At 43.0% G+C, this 13,990-nt stretch overlaps 1 protein-coding gene across 8 annotated transcripts in view; it reads left to right on the top strand.

Annotated features, from left to right (window-relative positions):
- Window positions 1-13,990, top strand: part of CHD5 (chromodomain helicase DNA binding protein 5) — a 2,731,226-nt gene that overhangs the window by 1,645,166 nt on the left and 1,072,070 nt on the right. For all 8 annotated transcript variants that reach the window (XM_069610277.1, XM_069610279.1, XM_069610280.1 and 5 more), the window contains 2 exons: window positions 4,859-4,947; window positions 7,465-7,598. In XM_069610277.1, coding sequence (XP_069466378.1) covers window positions 4,859-4,947; window positions 7,465-7,598 — 223 coding nt within the window. The remainder of the gene's footprint in view (window positions 1-4,858; window positions 4,948-7,464; window positions 7,599-13,990) is intronic.

Genomic DNA, 13,990 nt, shown 5'->3' with positions numbered 1-13,990 from the left:
ACTATCTCGCCTTCTCCTTCCATGAGGCATGATGATGACACTTGCTGTTCTGTTCCATCATGAATAGATCCATCCAGGGAAAACCCTTGGAAGTAAACATCTCCCTAAGGATCTGCTCGCTCATTTTCCATTCATTATTGGGGAAAGATCTCCTGCTTAGCTCTTTTGTTTGAAAATATTTTGTTCCTGTTGGATTACCCACCTGTATCACTAAGTTGTTGCTCAGTGCCCACTCTCATAACCACACTGCTACAGAACAAAGTTTCACCAACTTGGCGCCTCTCTGCTTGTTGATGTAGAAAATGTTTACTACATTGTCCGTCAGTATTAGGACATTGTAGTTCTCTGTCACCGGCAAGAATACTTGTAAGGCAAGGAAGGTTGCCTTTAATTCCAAGAGATGTATGTGTTCCTGAGAGTCTGCCTCGTCCCAAAAGAAGTGGTCTTGGAGATCCTCCACAGTTGATCCCCACCCCAATAGGGATGAGTCTGTTGTGATGGTAGACTGGTGAGCAGGATCTTCCCACCACTGAAGATCCTGTCGGAGCAAGGGTAAAATGGGAACCACCTTGGTCAGGGGACCAAAGACCTTAGTCCAACTCGCTGTCAAATGTAGCTGGGTGAGCCACATCCGCAACCAGACCATGGGTACTGGCAGACCACAGGCTGCCATCTGGCCCAAAAGACAAAGAGACCACCATGCTGTCATTTGAGGAGGAGACAGGAACAATGGTAGTCTCTCCAAAAGGATGTTTATCCGTGTTTCTGTAGGAAAAACCTTGCTTAGAGCTTGTGATTAGCCAGTCCTCCAAGTATCGATACAGATTAATGTATTTCAGGTATGAGAACGCCGCCATCACCGCCATAAGCTTAGCAATGATTTTTGGGGACTAACTGAGGCCGAAGTGTAAGACTTTGTACTGATAGTGGTCATGGCCTTTGGAGAACTGCCGGTAACTGCGTTGAGGAGGCCGAATGGGAATGTACAAATATGTGTCTTGCAGTTCCACAGCTACCAGCCAGTCTCCTGGCTGCACAAATGATCGGATGAGAGTGGTCATGATCAACTTGATCTTTTCCTGGGGTAAGAAAAAAGTGAAGTGGGAAAGATCCAGTAGCGTCTCCAGGCCAGCCTTTTTCTTCTTTAGATGGTACAGAATCTTGAAAGGAAATCCTGTCCTTCCTCCTAAGGAGGAACATTCTCTATTGCCTTTATGACCAATAGTGTCTGTTTCTCCCGTGAGAGAAAGTCTAAGCCTCTTTGTAGGAGGGGAGAATATAGTGGATAAGGGAAAAAGGAAGGTGATCACCCTTGTGCACCATCGATAGGGACCAGTTGTCGGTGGTTATGGTTTTTCATTGTGCTAGATTATTACGTGCTCTTCCTCTGACCGGTGAACTGTGGATCTGCATCCTCATGTCACTTGGACTGTGGGGGAGGTCTGGGAGAAGAACACCAGTGGTGATGGACGTGCTTGCTTTATGCGTGGCAAGCCCAAAGATCTGTCTTGTCTACTCCAGTGGTTGTGGAAGCCTCTAAAGCCTTCTAGACTCTAGCCAGTGACAGCCAGAAGACCTTGGTTTTGCGGGGGCTCGGTTAGTGCTGCTAAAGACTTTACTGTCTGTGCACTATTTTTCTTTTTATTTAGCTCCTTGTGTGTATGAGGACTAAATAGCTCCACCCTGCCAAATGGCAGCCCCATGATCCACTCTTGTACATCTGGTTGGAATCTGATGGCTTTGAGTAGCACTTGATGCCTAAAAGATGCACCTATGACCTTACCCCTAGCAGCTGTGTCCAGGTGGTTATGGGAGGTCTCCATGAGGTCATGTGCAACTTGCTGAGCTTCTGCCAAGTCTGAGCGGAACCCCACTTGAAATTTAATTCAGGGGCAAGGAGGGAGTCAGTCACCCAGCTCTTTCCAAAAAGTCAGGTTGGTAGCTGCCATAACCGTTTCTGCATTGGCCTATGTGAAGCTTAGAGCAGAATGTTGTTAGACATTCTTCCCTGCATTATCCAGAAGGCAGTGCTCCTGTCCCAGAAGGTTCTGAGAAGAGGTGGAGGAAGACAACAGCTGCCGCCACTAGAGTGGAATGAGCTGGAGGGTGGCTCATCACACAACATTTTGCTGCCAGGAGGCATCATAACTCATGTCCACCCATTTTGTGACTGATTGAACAGAAGCTGATTTTTGACACATTTTAGTAGCCGACCCCACACATAAGGCTGAAGGTGTATGCCTGACCTTGAGAGGACTGAAGAAAGCACTCCTTGGTTAATTTGATTTTTTTTGTGTATCGGAATACCCAGTTACTCCATAACCCCATGCACCTTGTCATAGAATGCTTTGATAGACATGGGCACTTCCTGAGTGTCTTCTGATAGGCCGTCTTGGTCATCCACTGGGTCATCATCCAGGGGACCAGGAAGGAGGCAAAGGTGGATCTTTCAGCAGGGGAGGAGGAGCAGGTACAATGGGTTCAGTGCCCATGTCCCCCGATGGAGTAGGTGGTGCCTCTGCTGTCACTGTCTGAAGTACCATGGGTTGCATCTCTGGCACCAATGGTTAAGGAGCAGAGACAAGCACTTCCATCTTGAGGGACTTAAAATATGGCCTCAGGGGTCCTGAGTGCATTAATTCTTGAAACCAGTCAAATAACATGTCCCCCCTTGAGGGTTCATGAGTAGAAGACCCTAGAGCGGCTCTCACGGCCCAATTGGTGGCGGGGAAGAGTCTGTTCCTGGGAATGAAAAGGGTGACCTCACAATTTGCATGACATTTTATTTTTAAAAAGAGGGTGCATGCCTTAGGATGAGGACCAAAGCCTGCACTTCCAAAAGCAATCACCCAAACCCAATGTTTAGTAATTTGTTTCTACTAGAAAAACCCTTTATGAAGCCCATCAGAGTCCTAACCACTCTCCTGCCCTTTCATGTAAGGATGGAGACCTCTGGAGACTTTGCATTGAATGGAATAGTAACATGCTGGATTCAAGCCTAAGATTATATGTGCATTTTATAAGCATATGTTTGGATTATGTAAGTAATTACTTTTCCAAACGTAGATACCAAGAATCTCAGCCTCAGCACATCGTGTTTCTTTCATATGATTTCCACAAGAGACTGATTTCATCTTATGTGTTCACTAAGCAGTGTCATTGTTTGAACAAACAACCTTAAATAGGGCCCAATGTCATTCTCATTTTTCATTATGATGAAGAATGAGGGTAGGGCATTCCCCCCCTTATGTGGCTATTGAAAAAACCATGCTACGTCATAGGTGGTGTTAACAGGATGTTTAATTATACTCTGGCATGCCAAACTAGTGCTCTCATTTGGGCCAGCCCTAAGAATTGGGACACCATTGTGGAGCACTATCTCATCTGTCTGCTCACTCGTTCCTACCATTTGCAGGCCTCAACATTTGCTCTTTTGCTGGTCAATCATTGAGCATCTATTCATGATCTTAACGATGTCTACTACTTATCCACATCCTCTACTGCAGATTGTAATGTGAATATGCCACAAAATACATCTTTAAAGGATTTGCTCAGATTACATATGTGTACATTCTTATGAAATCATCATGAGTTTAAATAACTGTCCATCTATATATATTTGTGAAAGTGTGTTTGTTTGTTCAGGGTTGGCTCCAGCCCCACAACAGTTGGTGGGCTTAAAGTTTGGCCCGAGATCGGCATACCAGGCTGGGGTGTACTGGCGATAGTGAAATCTGACCAAACCTACCCATTTGCCCTGCATAGGGCAGGGTCCGGCCCTATGCTAAAAGTATAGGTGATTTCGGGAGATTGCCGATTCTGAGACTATCCCAAAAATAGGAAGTTAGGACACAAGGTCAGCATACCAGTCTGGGGTGTACTGGCGATAGTGAAATTTGACCAACCCCATTCGGCCTGCACAGGGGTGGAGCGCAGTCTGGCCCTGTGCTATCAGCATAGGTGATTTTGGCGATATTGGTTGTTTGACCTAAATACCTTGACCTACTGCCCATTTCACCTAATTTTTTTTACCTAATATTTTTTACCTACTGCGGAGGGAGTCCCCCTGCACACCTGTCTAAAGCGGGGGGAGACCTGCCACCCCCCCACTTTTCCCCACCTCAACCTATTCCCTTACCCCACAACTATTTTTTTTATTAAAGTGTACCATTTCACCTACCGAATTAGGTCAAAAAGATGCTGTCAAATGGGAGTAGGTCAAATTGGCATTAGGTCAAATTGGACAATACCGATTTCAGGAAATTGCCGATTTCGCGATTCTTCAAAAATAGGAAGTTATGACACAATAAAACATACACCAGGCTATATCAGACCCCCATGTTCATAACCGGGCAATGCTGAGTGGTACTGCTAGTTATTAAATAAAGAAGACCTTAAAGTAGGCATTTTGACTGCAACGTGAAGATGCCTGTGGCTGATCTCCAGAAGATCTGTGGACAATAAATAATACATTGAATCTGCAACTGTGTCCAAGAGCTGTCGGCCTTGTCCGCAAGTTTCCCACTCCAAGCATCAACATTTACTGTAAAGAGAATGTCAGCATCCCATTCTCACTGCAGACACACACAGCACATGGTGATGCTTTATGACATTAAACACTTGTACAATATGTTCCATTTGCCACGTGCGCATTGATTATAAATGCTTTACACCTATACCGGTACTGGTTAGGAGTGTTGTGTCAATGGAAAGTACTTCCCCTGCCTGCCATCTTACAGATACGTTTGGCTGCTTTTGATTTATAGATACAAAGATGTAATACCTTGATGATAATTGTAATGTTTAATCTTTTGTGTAAGTGGAACAATTAACCAGCTGATGTGTGCATTGCCTTTAGGTGGGAAAAGACAATCCAGGAGGCAACTGAAAAGTGATCGGGATAAGCCCCTTCCCCCTTTGCTGGCAAGAGTTGGTGGGAATATTGAGGTACATCACTCTTCACTGTGTATGGTTTTAAACATTGTAGTGTATACTTGGTTGGTATTTTAATTTACTGGACCAAATCGTGTGTTATTGCTTTTGTAATGTACAGTGATTGTACAGCTGGCTCGCGATAAAACAAGTAATTCACTCAAACCATTGCTCTATCTCCTTCAGTTGGCTATAACGAATCGGACTGCCTCCTGCTCGTAAATTAAAGTTTGCTATCTAGGTGTCATCACATGAAGCTGCTTAGGAGGACTCCTCTCGTTTTCATTCCACATTCATGATTGCCCTAAATCTTGCCATGGTCATACCATGACTTAACTATTGCTATGGCATCTCGACCATGTTGTCTGCCAAACCTCTGTACTTGTGTCAAATGGCACATAATTATACAGCCCTCCTTATATTTGAGCTAAAGGCAGATAGGTCACATTGCACCAGCGCTGTAGTTTCAGCACTTTTTGCCTATTCAAGCAACGTATCAGGATTGTGAGAGGGAGTTCCACAGAGAGATGCCTTAATAGGAGACTCTCTTCCTGGTCCATAAATCCGACTATGTTGATGCACGTCACTATCTCACCAGATTGTTGCCAAACTATTAGGCACCTGCTCTCCTAGCAAGACTTCTCTTTGTGGAACTCTCTCTCACAGTCCCTCTGCCGAGAACCAGAAAGACAAAAGTTCAGGTCATGACTGAAAACATTCCTGTTTCGATCCACGAGTGGCTCTTAACATGATGAACTCCCAATCTGGACTGATCACAGTCCCCTAGTCCCCAGGGCTCATTGAGTTTGATTGTCTTCTCTCCCTAAAGTTACCTGCTCGTGCCCTGAGGCAAGATTTTTGATGGCATGTAGCATGTTACACACCACAAAATAAAACATTCAGCTCATCTCAGTGTTTATTAAAGGTCAGCTGTGGAGTAATTGCACAGGCACATTTGGCAAAATTCATAAAGATTTTCACTGGAGTAAATCCGGAAATACTTGAGAGCATTAAGCTGGAGCACATGTGGAAACGTCTGGAGCATCTTTGAGGTGCTCATATGCAAATGTGATTCACAGATATTTGCTCAAGGGAATTTTAGGGATGCCCCGAGCACCACCACATTTGCTTCAGTTTTGGGCTTTGTGGATCAGATATAAGGTAGCAATTGTGAATCTCTAGCATCTCCTGCTTTACTCCAGTTGGTATCATCTAGCCCACTTTTTCCAATGTATACAATCCTAAATGTTTTTTTTTATATCATGGGCCTGGAATATTTCATTTAATATAGTGGCAAAATAACATTGGAAGAAAGATTGCCTAAGGAATATGCGTAAGGGCCTCATTAAACGGTAGGCGGTGGACCAAGGTGCTAATTTTATATGGTTTATATGGTAAAATACCGGCACCGCCTTGGTGGAAAGGGGAATTACCGCCCTATTCCAAGGTTGGCGGGGCGGTAATTCCCCCTTCCACCATTGCCCTTCCCCATTCCCATTTTTGCCCCATAAGGCATAATGGGAATGGGGAAGGTGCTAATTACGGTACCGCAAATTTGCGATGCCGTAATTAGCACCAAGGTCCCTTAGTGGGTTGGTTTTTAACGCCTGCTAAAAGCAGGCGTTAAAGTACTAACCCGCTAAGGGACCTCGTAGTAAGGCGGTAAGGGTTAACGGTCACCGGTACCATTACCGGTGACCGTTAACCCTTACTGCCTTCCGTGTAATGAGGCCCTAAGTGTTACTCTAACAGTGGTTCCATCACAGGCCACCTTTCATATCTAGCATTACCAGTTAGCCATTCATGTTTGCTTGAAAGCCTATTTAAAATGAGCTTGCATAATGGGTCTGTTTTCTATTACGTAGATACTCATTTTATTACGCCGCACTATCTTTATTGTGTGTATTAACTTTGTGATTCAAAAATCAATGCATTACTGCATATCATATTGTCTGTTGACTTAAGATACAAAATTCATTGTTCAGTTTTATTGCAAAATATACAAAATTATAACCGGTTGGTGTAAGGTTGTGACTGTGCTGTCATCAATACAATGAAAAAGTTCTACAATTTATGACTGAACATTTATCTATCTGAACCTCAAACATAGTAAATAAATAACGAATTTGCTATAATGAATTGAACTTACATCATCCGCACTCTTACAGTTATGAATATGCTGCCTTTAGCTCTAGCCAGCATAGTCTGTGGTGAAGGATCATCGGACAGATGTATTTGATGTATACAGATATACATGGCTGGAGCTGATTTGGAGGACTTGAGAGGTCTTGATTGCAAAATCCTGACTTTGTGCTCACCTGTAATCATTTTGAATATGTGATCATTTTCTATGCATAAATTGCAGTCTTTTCTCCTGTTGAGGAATATGCCTTTAATCTAACTATTGCAGTCTCAAAATTAATATTTTTTTGGGTCATTGATTAGTGAAGATGACCCATTTTGAATATTTCTCCTATTTGCACACAAGGATTTCAGTAAATAAAAATCTCAATTTGTTGTTTCTCTATGCAGGTCCTGGGTTTCAACGCTCGGCAACGTAAGGCCTTCTTAAATGCTATTATGCGGTGGGGAATGCCTCCACAAGATGCATTTAATTCCCATTGGCTAGTTCGAGACTTGAGAGGAAAAAGTGAGAAAGAATTCAGGTAAAAAAATTATACAATGTAATGTTACTTAATTTATTATTAAACTAATTGATTTTAGGTATAAACAAATCATACAACAACAGAGAGGACCTACCAATTCAACTGTTAAAAGAAATTCACCTATACAAAGTACTGTTGGTGTGAAATCTACTTCCGTTTGCTGATTACAATTTACCATTCTAAATGAAAGAAAGTGATGTAGAAAATCATATGCAGGGAAGTCATATCTGGTTCCCATTACATTACTTCTCAATATTTGTCCCTATTTTGCTCTGGACCTCAATCAGTGTTTGGAAGGTGGTACTTTAAGTCTTTGGTTGTGACATGGCCTGTATGCTTGAGCAAATGGTAGATGGCCAAGTGAATTAAGCACTCACTGTTGTCGACTATGCGTAATTTGAAACGGGCCATGGCTAACTCAGCCTTTCAGTCTTCCAAGATAGATAACTACATGTTTTTGTCGCACTAGAACTTTTGTAGCAAGTGCCACAAAGAGCAAGTTATTATCATTAACCCCTTTTCCAAGTTGGCCACCACTTGTTGTTGGGAAAGAGGGAAGAATGAATAGTTGTTGGACAATCCGCACGGACAAATATTGTGTTAATTTCCCATCTGCTATACTGTTGAAGGTTCGAAGACAATTGCACGGCATGCTCTAGCCTACAGAACACTTCAGTTCAATACAACTTTTATAACCAGGCTGCAAAGAGTAACCACTAGTCATTATTAAGTTAGCAACACATCTCAAACGGAAATATCAAAACCATGATACATCTACACACTAAACTAAATAGTTTTCAGGGATAGATATTATACTAGCAGCAAATCATATTTAAAAACTTCATTAAATATTGCCTAAGTGCATAAAGGTTAACCAATTTAAAACAAAATATGTTGTCAATAAAAATGTATTAGTTAGTACAATATACACAATAGTCTAAATTCCTAATAATGTTTTATATCTGCTGCGACGAACCTGGACAATTTGTCCCTTCTTCCTAGGGGGGAGCCACCCCCTTTGAGGCTAGGGAGGTGAGCCTGCTAAGCACGAACCTCCCTAGGGGTCAGGGAAAGTGGGACCTCCATGGGAGTCCATTTCCTACAAGGAACTCTCTATGAACAATACTCTGTCCGCATATATGGGTACAGAAGGGACTGATGTTACTTCTGTATTACGTCCAATAAATACTAACATTGCTTTTTCATTGGTTCATGGCAATTCTGGCATTAGCTTAAATTCAGCAACCGACGAAAAGCAGCACGCACCTTTGAATTATGGCAGCAAGAATAAAGAGACAAGGAGCCTTGAATGGAGGAGGAAGAATCCTGTGCAGAGACCAGCCTCTGACGTACAAGCGTCTTGGAGGGGCGGAGCCATGCTACATTGCAGAGTCAGCAGCAGTGTGGAGTGACACAGAGAGAAGGCAGAGATGCCGGAAGGCCGGCGCCGAGTAAAGGGATACAGCCAAGTAAGAGACAGGGATGGAAGGACCACCTTACCTGGTGGCGGGACCATGCTGCCACCCTGGTGGGCCTAGAACCTGGGAAACTATGCTGAGGCCAAGACAGAATGGAGGAATGGCTCCTCCCAGTGGTACATGAGGGCCACAGAGACTGGCGAATTGGGCAAAATCAGAGAGGTAAAAGACGGGGATGGAAGGACCGTCTTACCTGATGGCGTGGCCACGTTGCAGCCGTGTTGGGTCTGGGACCCAGGAAACTACGCCAGGGCCAGAACCACAGTTATGAATACTCCTCATGGAACGCGAGGACCAAGTGTCAGGGCCCTATCAAGAAGTTGCAGACGTTACATACCAATAATATCAGGAGAAAGTGAGGTTAGGTGTGGCTGAGTGTGAGGTGAATTGGTGGTGATGTGTACTTTCCTTAACAAGGTTTATGCAGGAACCCAGCAGTGTCCCAGGGCAAGATGGAGATCTCCCTTTTGGCAAGTGATTGGCTGAAGGCAGTGTGAGGTCATTTGGAATCTCTCAGGGGATTCTAAACTGCCTTTCATCCAAGTTTAGTCCAGAGAAGGTCACAGTCTTTTGAATCTCCTGAAGGGAAGAAAAGAAACTAAGAAATTCAGAGCCTGAGCTCAGCAGAAGAAGGAGCAGTTAAAGAGATATCACCCAGTGTTTCATCAGGACAACAAAATGCAAACAAAGCTAAGTGATGTTCAATCCGGAATGTTGAAAGACTTGTAAATAGTCATGTTTAGTAGCGCTGTAGAAACGAGTAGTTACAGCTGTTTTAAAAAAAAGTAATTCAAGATACAATATCCTTTTAAAGGTTTCATCAGGATGTTCGAGTAAAGGACCCATGTGACGTTGAGAGAGCAGGCGTTCAGTTACCATGGTAACACTTGCATAAGAACATATGCTTCAGGGCAGCCTGGGTCGGAGAATGGAAGGAAGATTAAAGTGCTGCAGCACAGTGTGCATGAGGAGAGATTTCAGAGCGGGAGCGCAGTGAAAGGAGGGAATGAGTTTCAGTCAGCCTGGGCAGTTTGGTGATAAAGAGGACGTTTGTGCAGTAAGCACTAGATGATTTAGTAGTGCAAATATCCACATGGCAGTGAAGTTAAAAGTCCTGAGCTTGTGAAGCTCAATGCTCAATCAAAGACTCGAACTTAGAGTCTGAACCTGTATGTAGTTGCATTCAGTACCTTAAAAGAATCATAATCCATTCAGAACTCTTGAAGCACGAGTGGTACACAGTTTGTTCTTCAGTCAGTCTTTCAGCTCTTCGAGGATGCCTTCAGGTAGCTATAGTTCAGAAGGGAGTGAGTGAAAGGTGAAACGTACATGTTTAGACTGTAGCTAATGGGTATTCTTTGTTGTAGATCCTGTAGCTGATCACTGACAGTCTGGGAGAAAGAAGAGAGTAGAGGAAGAAGCTACCAATAGAAAACCAGTGGCAATAAGAAGGGTTCAGCAATCTGAGCTTTTTATTTTGTGCCAATACCCTTTTCCCTCTGTGGTGTCGATCTAGAAGTGTTTATAACTCACTAAGGTCTTACAATTCAGAAGGGAGTAGGTGGACATTTGACCTCGACCTGCGCAGGACAGGTAAGCTTGGACCTTGCACCACGGAGACTGCCGAATCAGGCAGAAGATGAAAAGCTGAAGCTTACATTCCTGCAACGCTGTAGAGAAGGGAGGACAGAAACATCCTGGCTATGACGCGATCTCACTGGAGCACAACCAAAGGCATAGAAGGTACCAGGGTTCCTCAAGGTGGAGGGAGGTGAGCAGAAGGAAATAAAAAGCAAGAAACTGACAAAGAGAGTTAAGGAAGCCCTAGAAACCTGAGTACTGAATCTTAGCAAGAAGCACATATACAACCAGAGAGGTTTAGGAAAGTGGAAAGACAGAGGGGCCTGGAGAGCTCTCGAGAAATAAGTGGCATTTGTACAATCATGAACAGGAGGTAACCTGCAGGGTTCCAGAGATGCCTGGAGAATCCTTGAGAAATAAGTGTCATTGGTACAGTCATAAAGAGAAGGGAATCTGGAGGGTTCAATTTGTGCAAGATCCAAAGCCATTAGAGAGAAACTGGTCAAGGTGGTGGCAAATAAATAAGGGACACCTTCCTCCACGTTAAGAAGCTCACACCTTTGATTTCTCTAGAGACTTGCCAAGCTTGTGTTAAAGGTTTAAGGGAAGCATTCCTTCATGTAAAGGAGTTGACACCTTTGATTTCTCTGTAGACTTGCCGAACTGGGGTAAAAGGAAAAAAGGAAGTATTCCTTCACGTAAAGAAGTTAATGCATTTGATTTACATAGAGGCTGGCCCAGAGGGCAGCACACAAATAATGTAAGACAATTCTTTATGAAACTAACGGGAGACCTTTCATTTATATAGAGACTAACAAACCTATCTGAGGAGGCTAACAGGAGAACTGAGAACACTTCTTGTCTGTACTATTTTTGTATGAACTGGCAACCATCTCCAGAGAGAGATCCCAAAGGACAACTGGCCAGGCATAGCCTAAACTGTGAGGCTATTGCTTTGGCTTATATATTTATGTTGTGGAACATTCCATTAAAATGATCCAACTCTTGGCCTTGCTGCAATGCGAATCTGTTGTGAGGGTGAGATTGACTAAGGAGGGGGCCATGTCGGGTCCGGTTCCTACATTTGTGGGGCTAAGACAGGGCTGCGTTGTGGCTCGAACACTTTTCAATCGCTACATTTCAGATTTAAACAGGCTCTGAGATGCAGGAGTTTCGTTCCCTGTAGAATTAGGCAAATTGCTACTCAACTGACTGGCATTTGTTGATGATATCATCTTGTTCGACAAACACCTATAGGTCTCCATAGGAAGTTGACCCTATTCCATCTATACGTCGTTGACAATAACCTGAAGGTAAATGGGACCAAGTCCAATGTTATTGTTTTTACAATTAAAAGGTGTTCAGTGGGCTTTGTCTGGAAGGTGGGGGGCCAACTCTTGGAGAGGTTGTCGACGATGAGGTACTTAGGTTTCACCCTTTCCAATAGTCACTCGAGGGAAGCCTGGAAAACCTTTCTCAAGAACAAAGCCACTCCTTTTTTGGCACAAAGAAAAAGAGTTTATTTGCAGTTATGTTCATACTCTCTGCTTCCCTTGGTCAGGTTCTATGTGCAGAAGGTGGAGCCGACTATTGTGTATTGGTTGGCCATAGTACCTTTTGATATGGGACCTTGCTTGAACCGTCTACAGGGCCAGCTTTGGAAGAAAACGCTGGGCTAGGCATATTCCCTACCAAATGCGGTAATCGGGCATGAATTGGTCTGGTTTCCTTGGCTGGTAGGGCTCTTTGGAAGAACCTGGCGGATTATGCTAAATTTTTGAATCCTCTTAAAAATTCTCTTTACTCAAAACTGAGGGAACCTTCTACTCTGCCTTCAGCAACTTCAATTGAAGAGTTCAAGCAGGAAATGTTCCAAATACTCCTGCAAATAGATTCAACAACAGAAGAGCTAGAAAGTACACCGGATCTAGTTAAAAATAAGTTGTTTAGGGTAGATTGGTGTGAAACATGTGATATATTGGCAACTTTCTCCCTTTACACAGAGCACGCAACATTTAGAAGGAAGAGAGAGGATATCCCTCAGTATGTAGCCCTATTTCTCTGTCCTAAGATTCAGAGGGCTTACTTGCGTTTCCGCTTAAATCAAAATCCCACCATTGAACAGAGAATCAAGTGAGATAGCTCCATAAAAAACATACACTGTAGGTTCTGTATGGATCACAGTGGGGCAGAAACACTGAAACACAGTGTTGCAGTGTGCTGGTTTCAGGGACGTTAGGTTACATTACCTAGGATCCCTGGAACACGTGGAGTTATTTTGGGCCAGGTTAATGTGGAGTAATGGTGTGAAATTGGTTGTAGCCTTGTATGCTTTTAGGTTACTATTTACTGGGATTTTGGTTTTCACTATTGTACTGTATAACATTCACTTTTGTCTTTTGATGATTTTATTCTTTGTTTTGTACTGTTGGGTTAAAGGCCTATTTCAATAGGCTAAAACACAATTAAAAAAAATGTTGTTTTTCCCACAGCAATAGGGTCAGATAGAGATTAGGTTTGGACTGAGGACTACTCTTGATATTGACAACGGACGAGCATTCTTAGACTTATTTTTGTAGGTATGGAAAATCACTATTAGCAGTAGGCATAGATAGGCGTTTTATTTTTAGTGTAAAAAACGCACTTGAAATGTCATCCTTGAGTCCGACTCCTTCTGGTTCGGCACACTGCCCATTCCACAGACATTACATTTGGGTGCATATTTAGGAAATACAGCTGCATTTCTTAGACTCGCATTTTGGGGTTGCGTGCATCATATGAATGTAATTAGTCGCTCCACCTATATCCTGAAGATAGGCCACAAAGTAAGAAATCCTCCCAAGTACTCTTGCAACCTGCTCTCCTTATGTTCCAACTGTTTTGCAGAAAATGTTCAGTTAGTGATCCATATATAATCAATTAGGAATTCCTTAAATTTATACCCAGCAATCCATCACACAACACATTTCATTGGATAAACCAACACAAAAGCATTACTATCCATAAGTCTGACATCATCATTATTTTCAGGTAAGTCCATATTTAAAGTATATGGCCTTTTCTGCAGTCCATCTTTTATCTCAAATGTTTGTGAATTTGTGTAGTGAATATTGTCAGGCAATAATACCATTTTGACTTAGTAGGCTTGGTTTAAGTACAGCTTGCTTAAATATATAAAGAAGTTAGGTATTTTGACAAACCAGCACAAGAACTCATTGGGCTACTTTGTTGGTTCTGGTGTGGTTTGGTGGCGTAAGCCACCACAATTCGCCCCAAAAAATTGCTACAAGAAGAGAGGGGTTCCAAGAAGCAGTCTTTGTGGTTTGTATGACA

This window comes from Ambystoma mexicanum, chromosome 8, assembly GCF_040938575.1.
Source record: "Ambystoma mexicanum isolate Mex_15411 chromosome 8, UKY_AmexF1_1, whole genome shotgun sequence".
Taxonomy (NCBI): domain Eukaryota; kingdom Metazoa; phylum Chordata; class Amphibia; order Caudata; family Ambystomatidae; genus Ambystoma; species Ambystoma mexicanum.
Note: the sequence above shows the minus strand (reverse complement) of the source record. Positions and strands in the feature narration are given on the sequence as shown.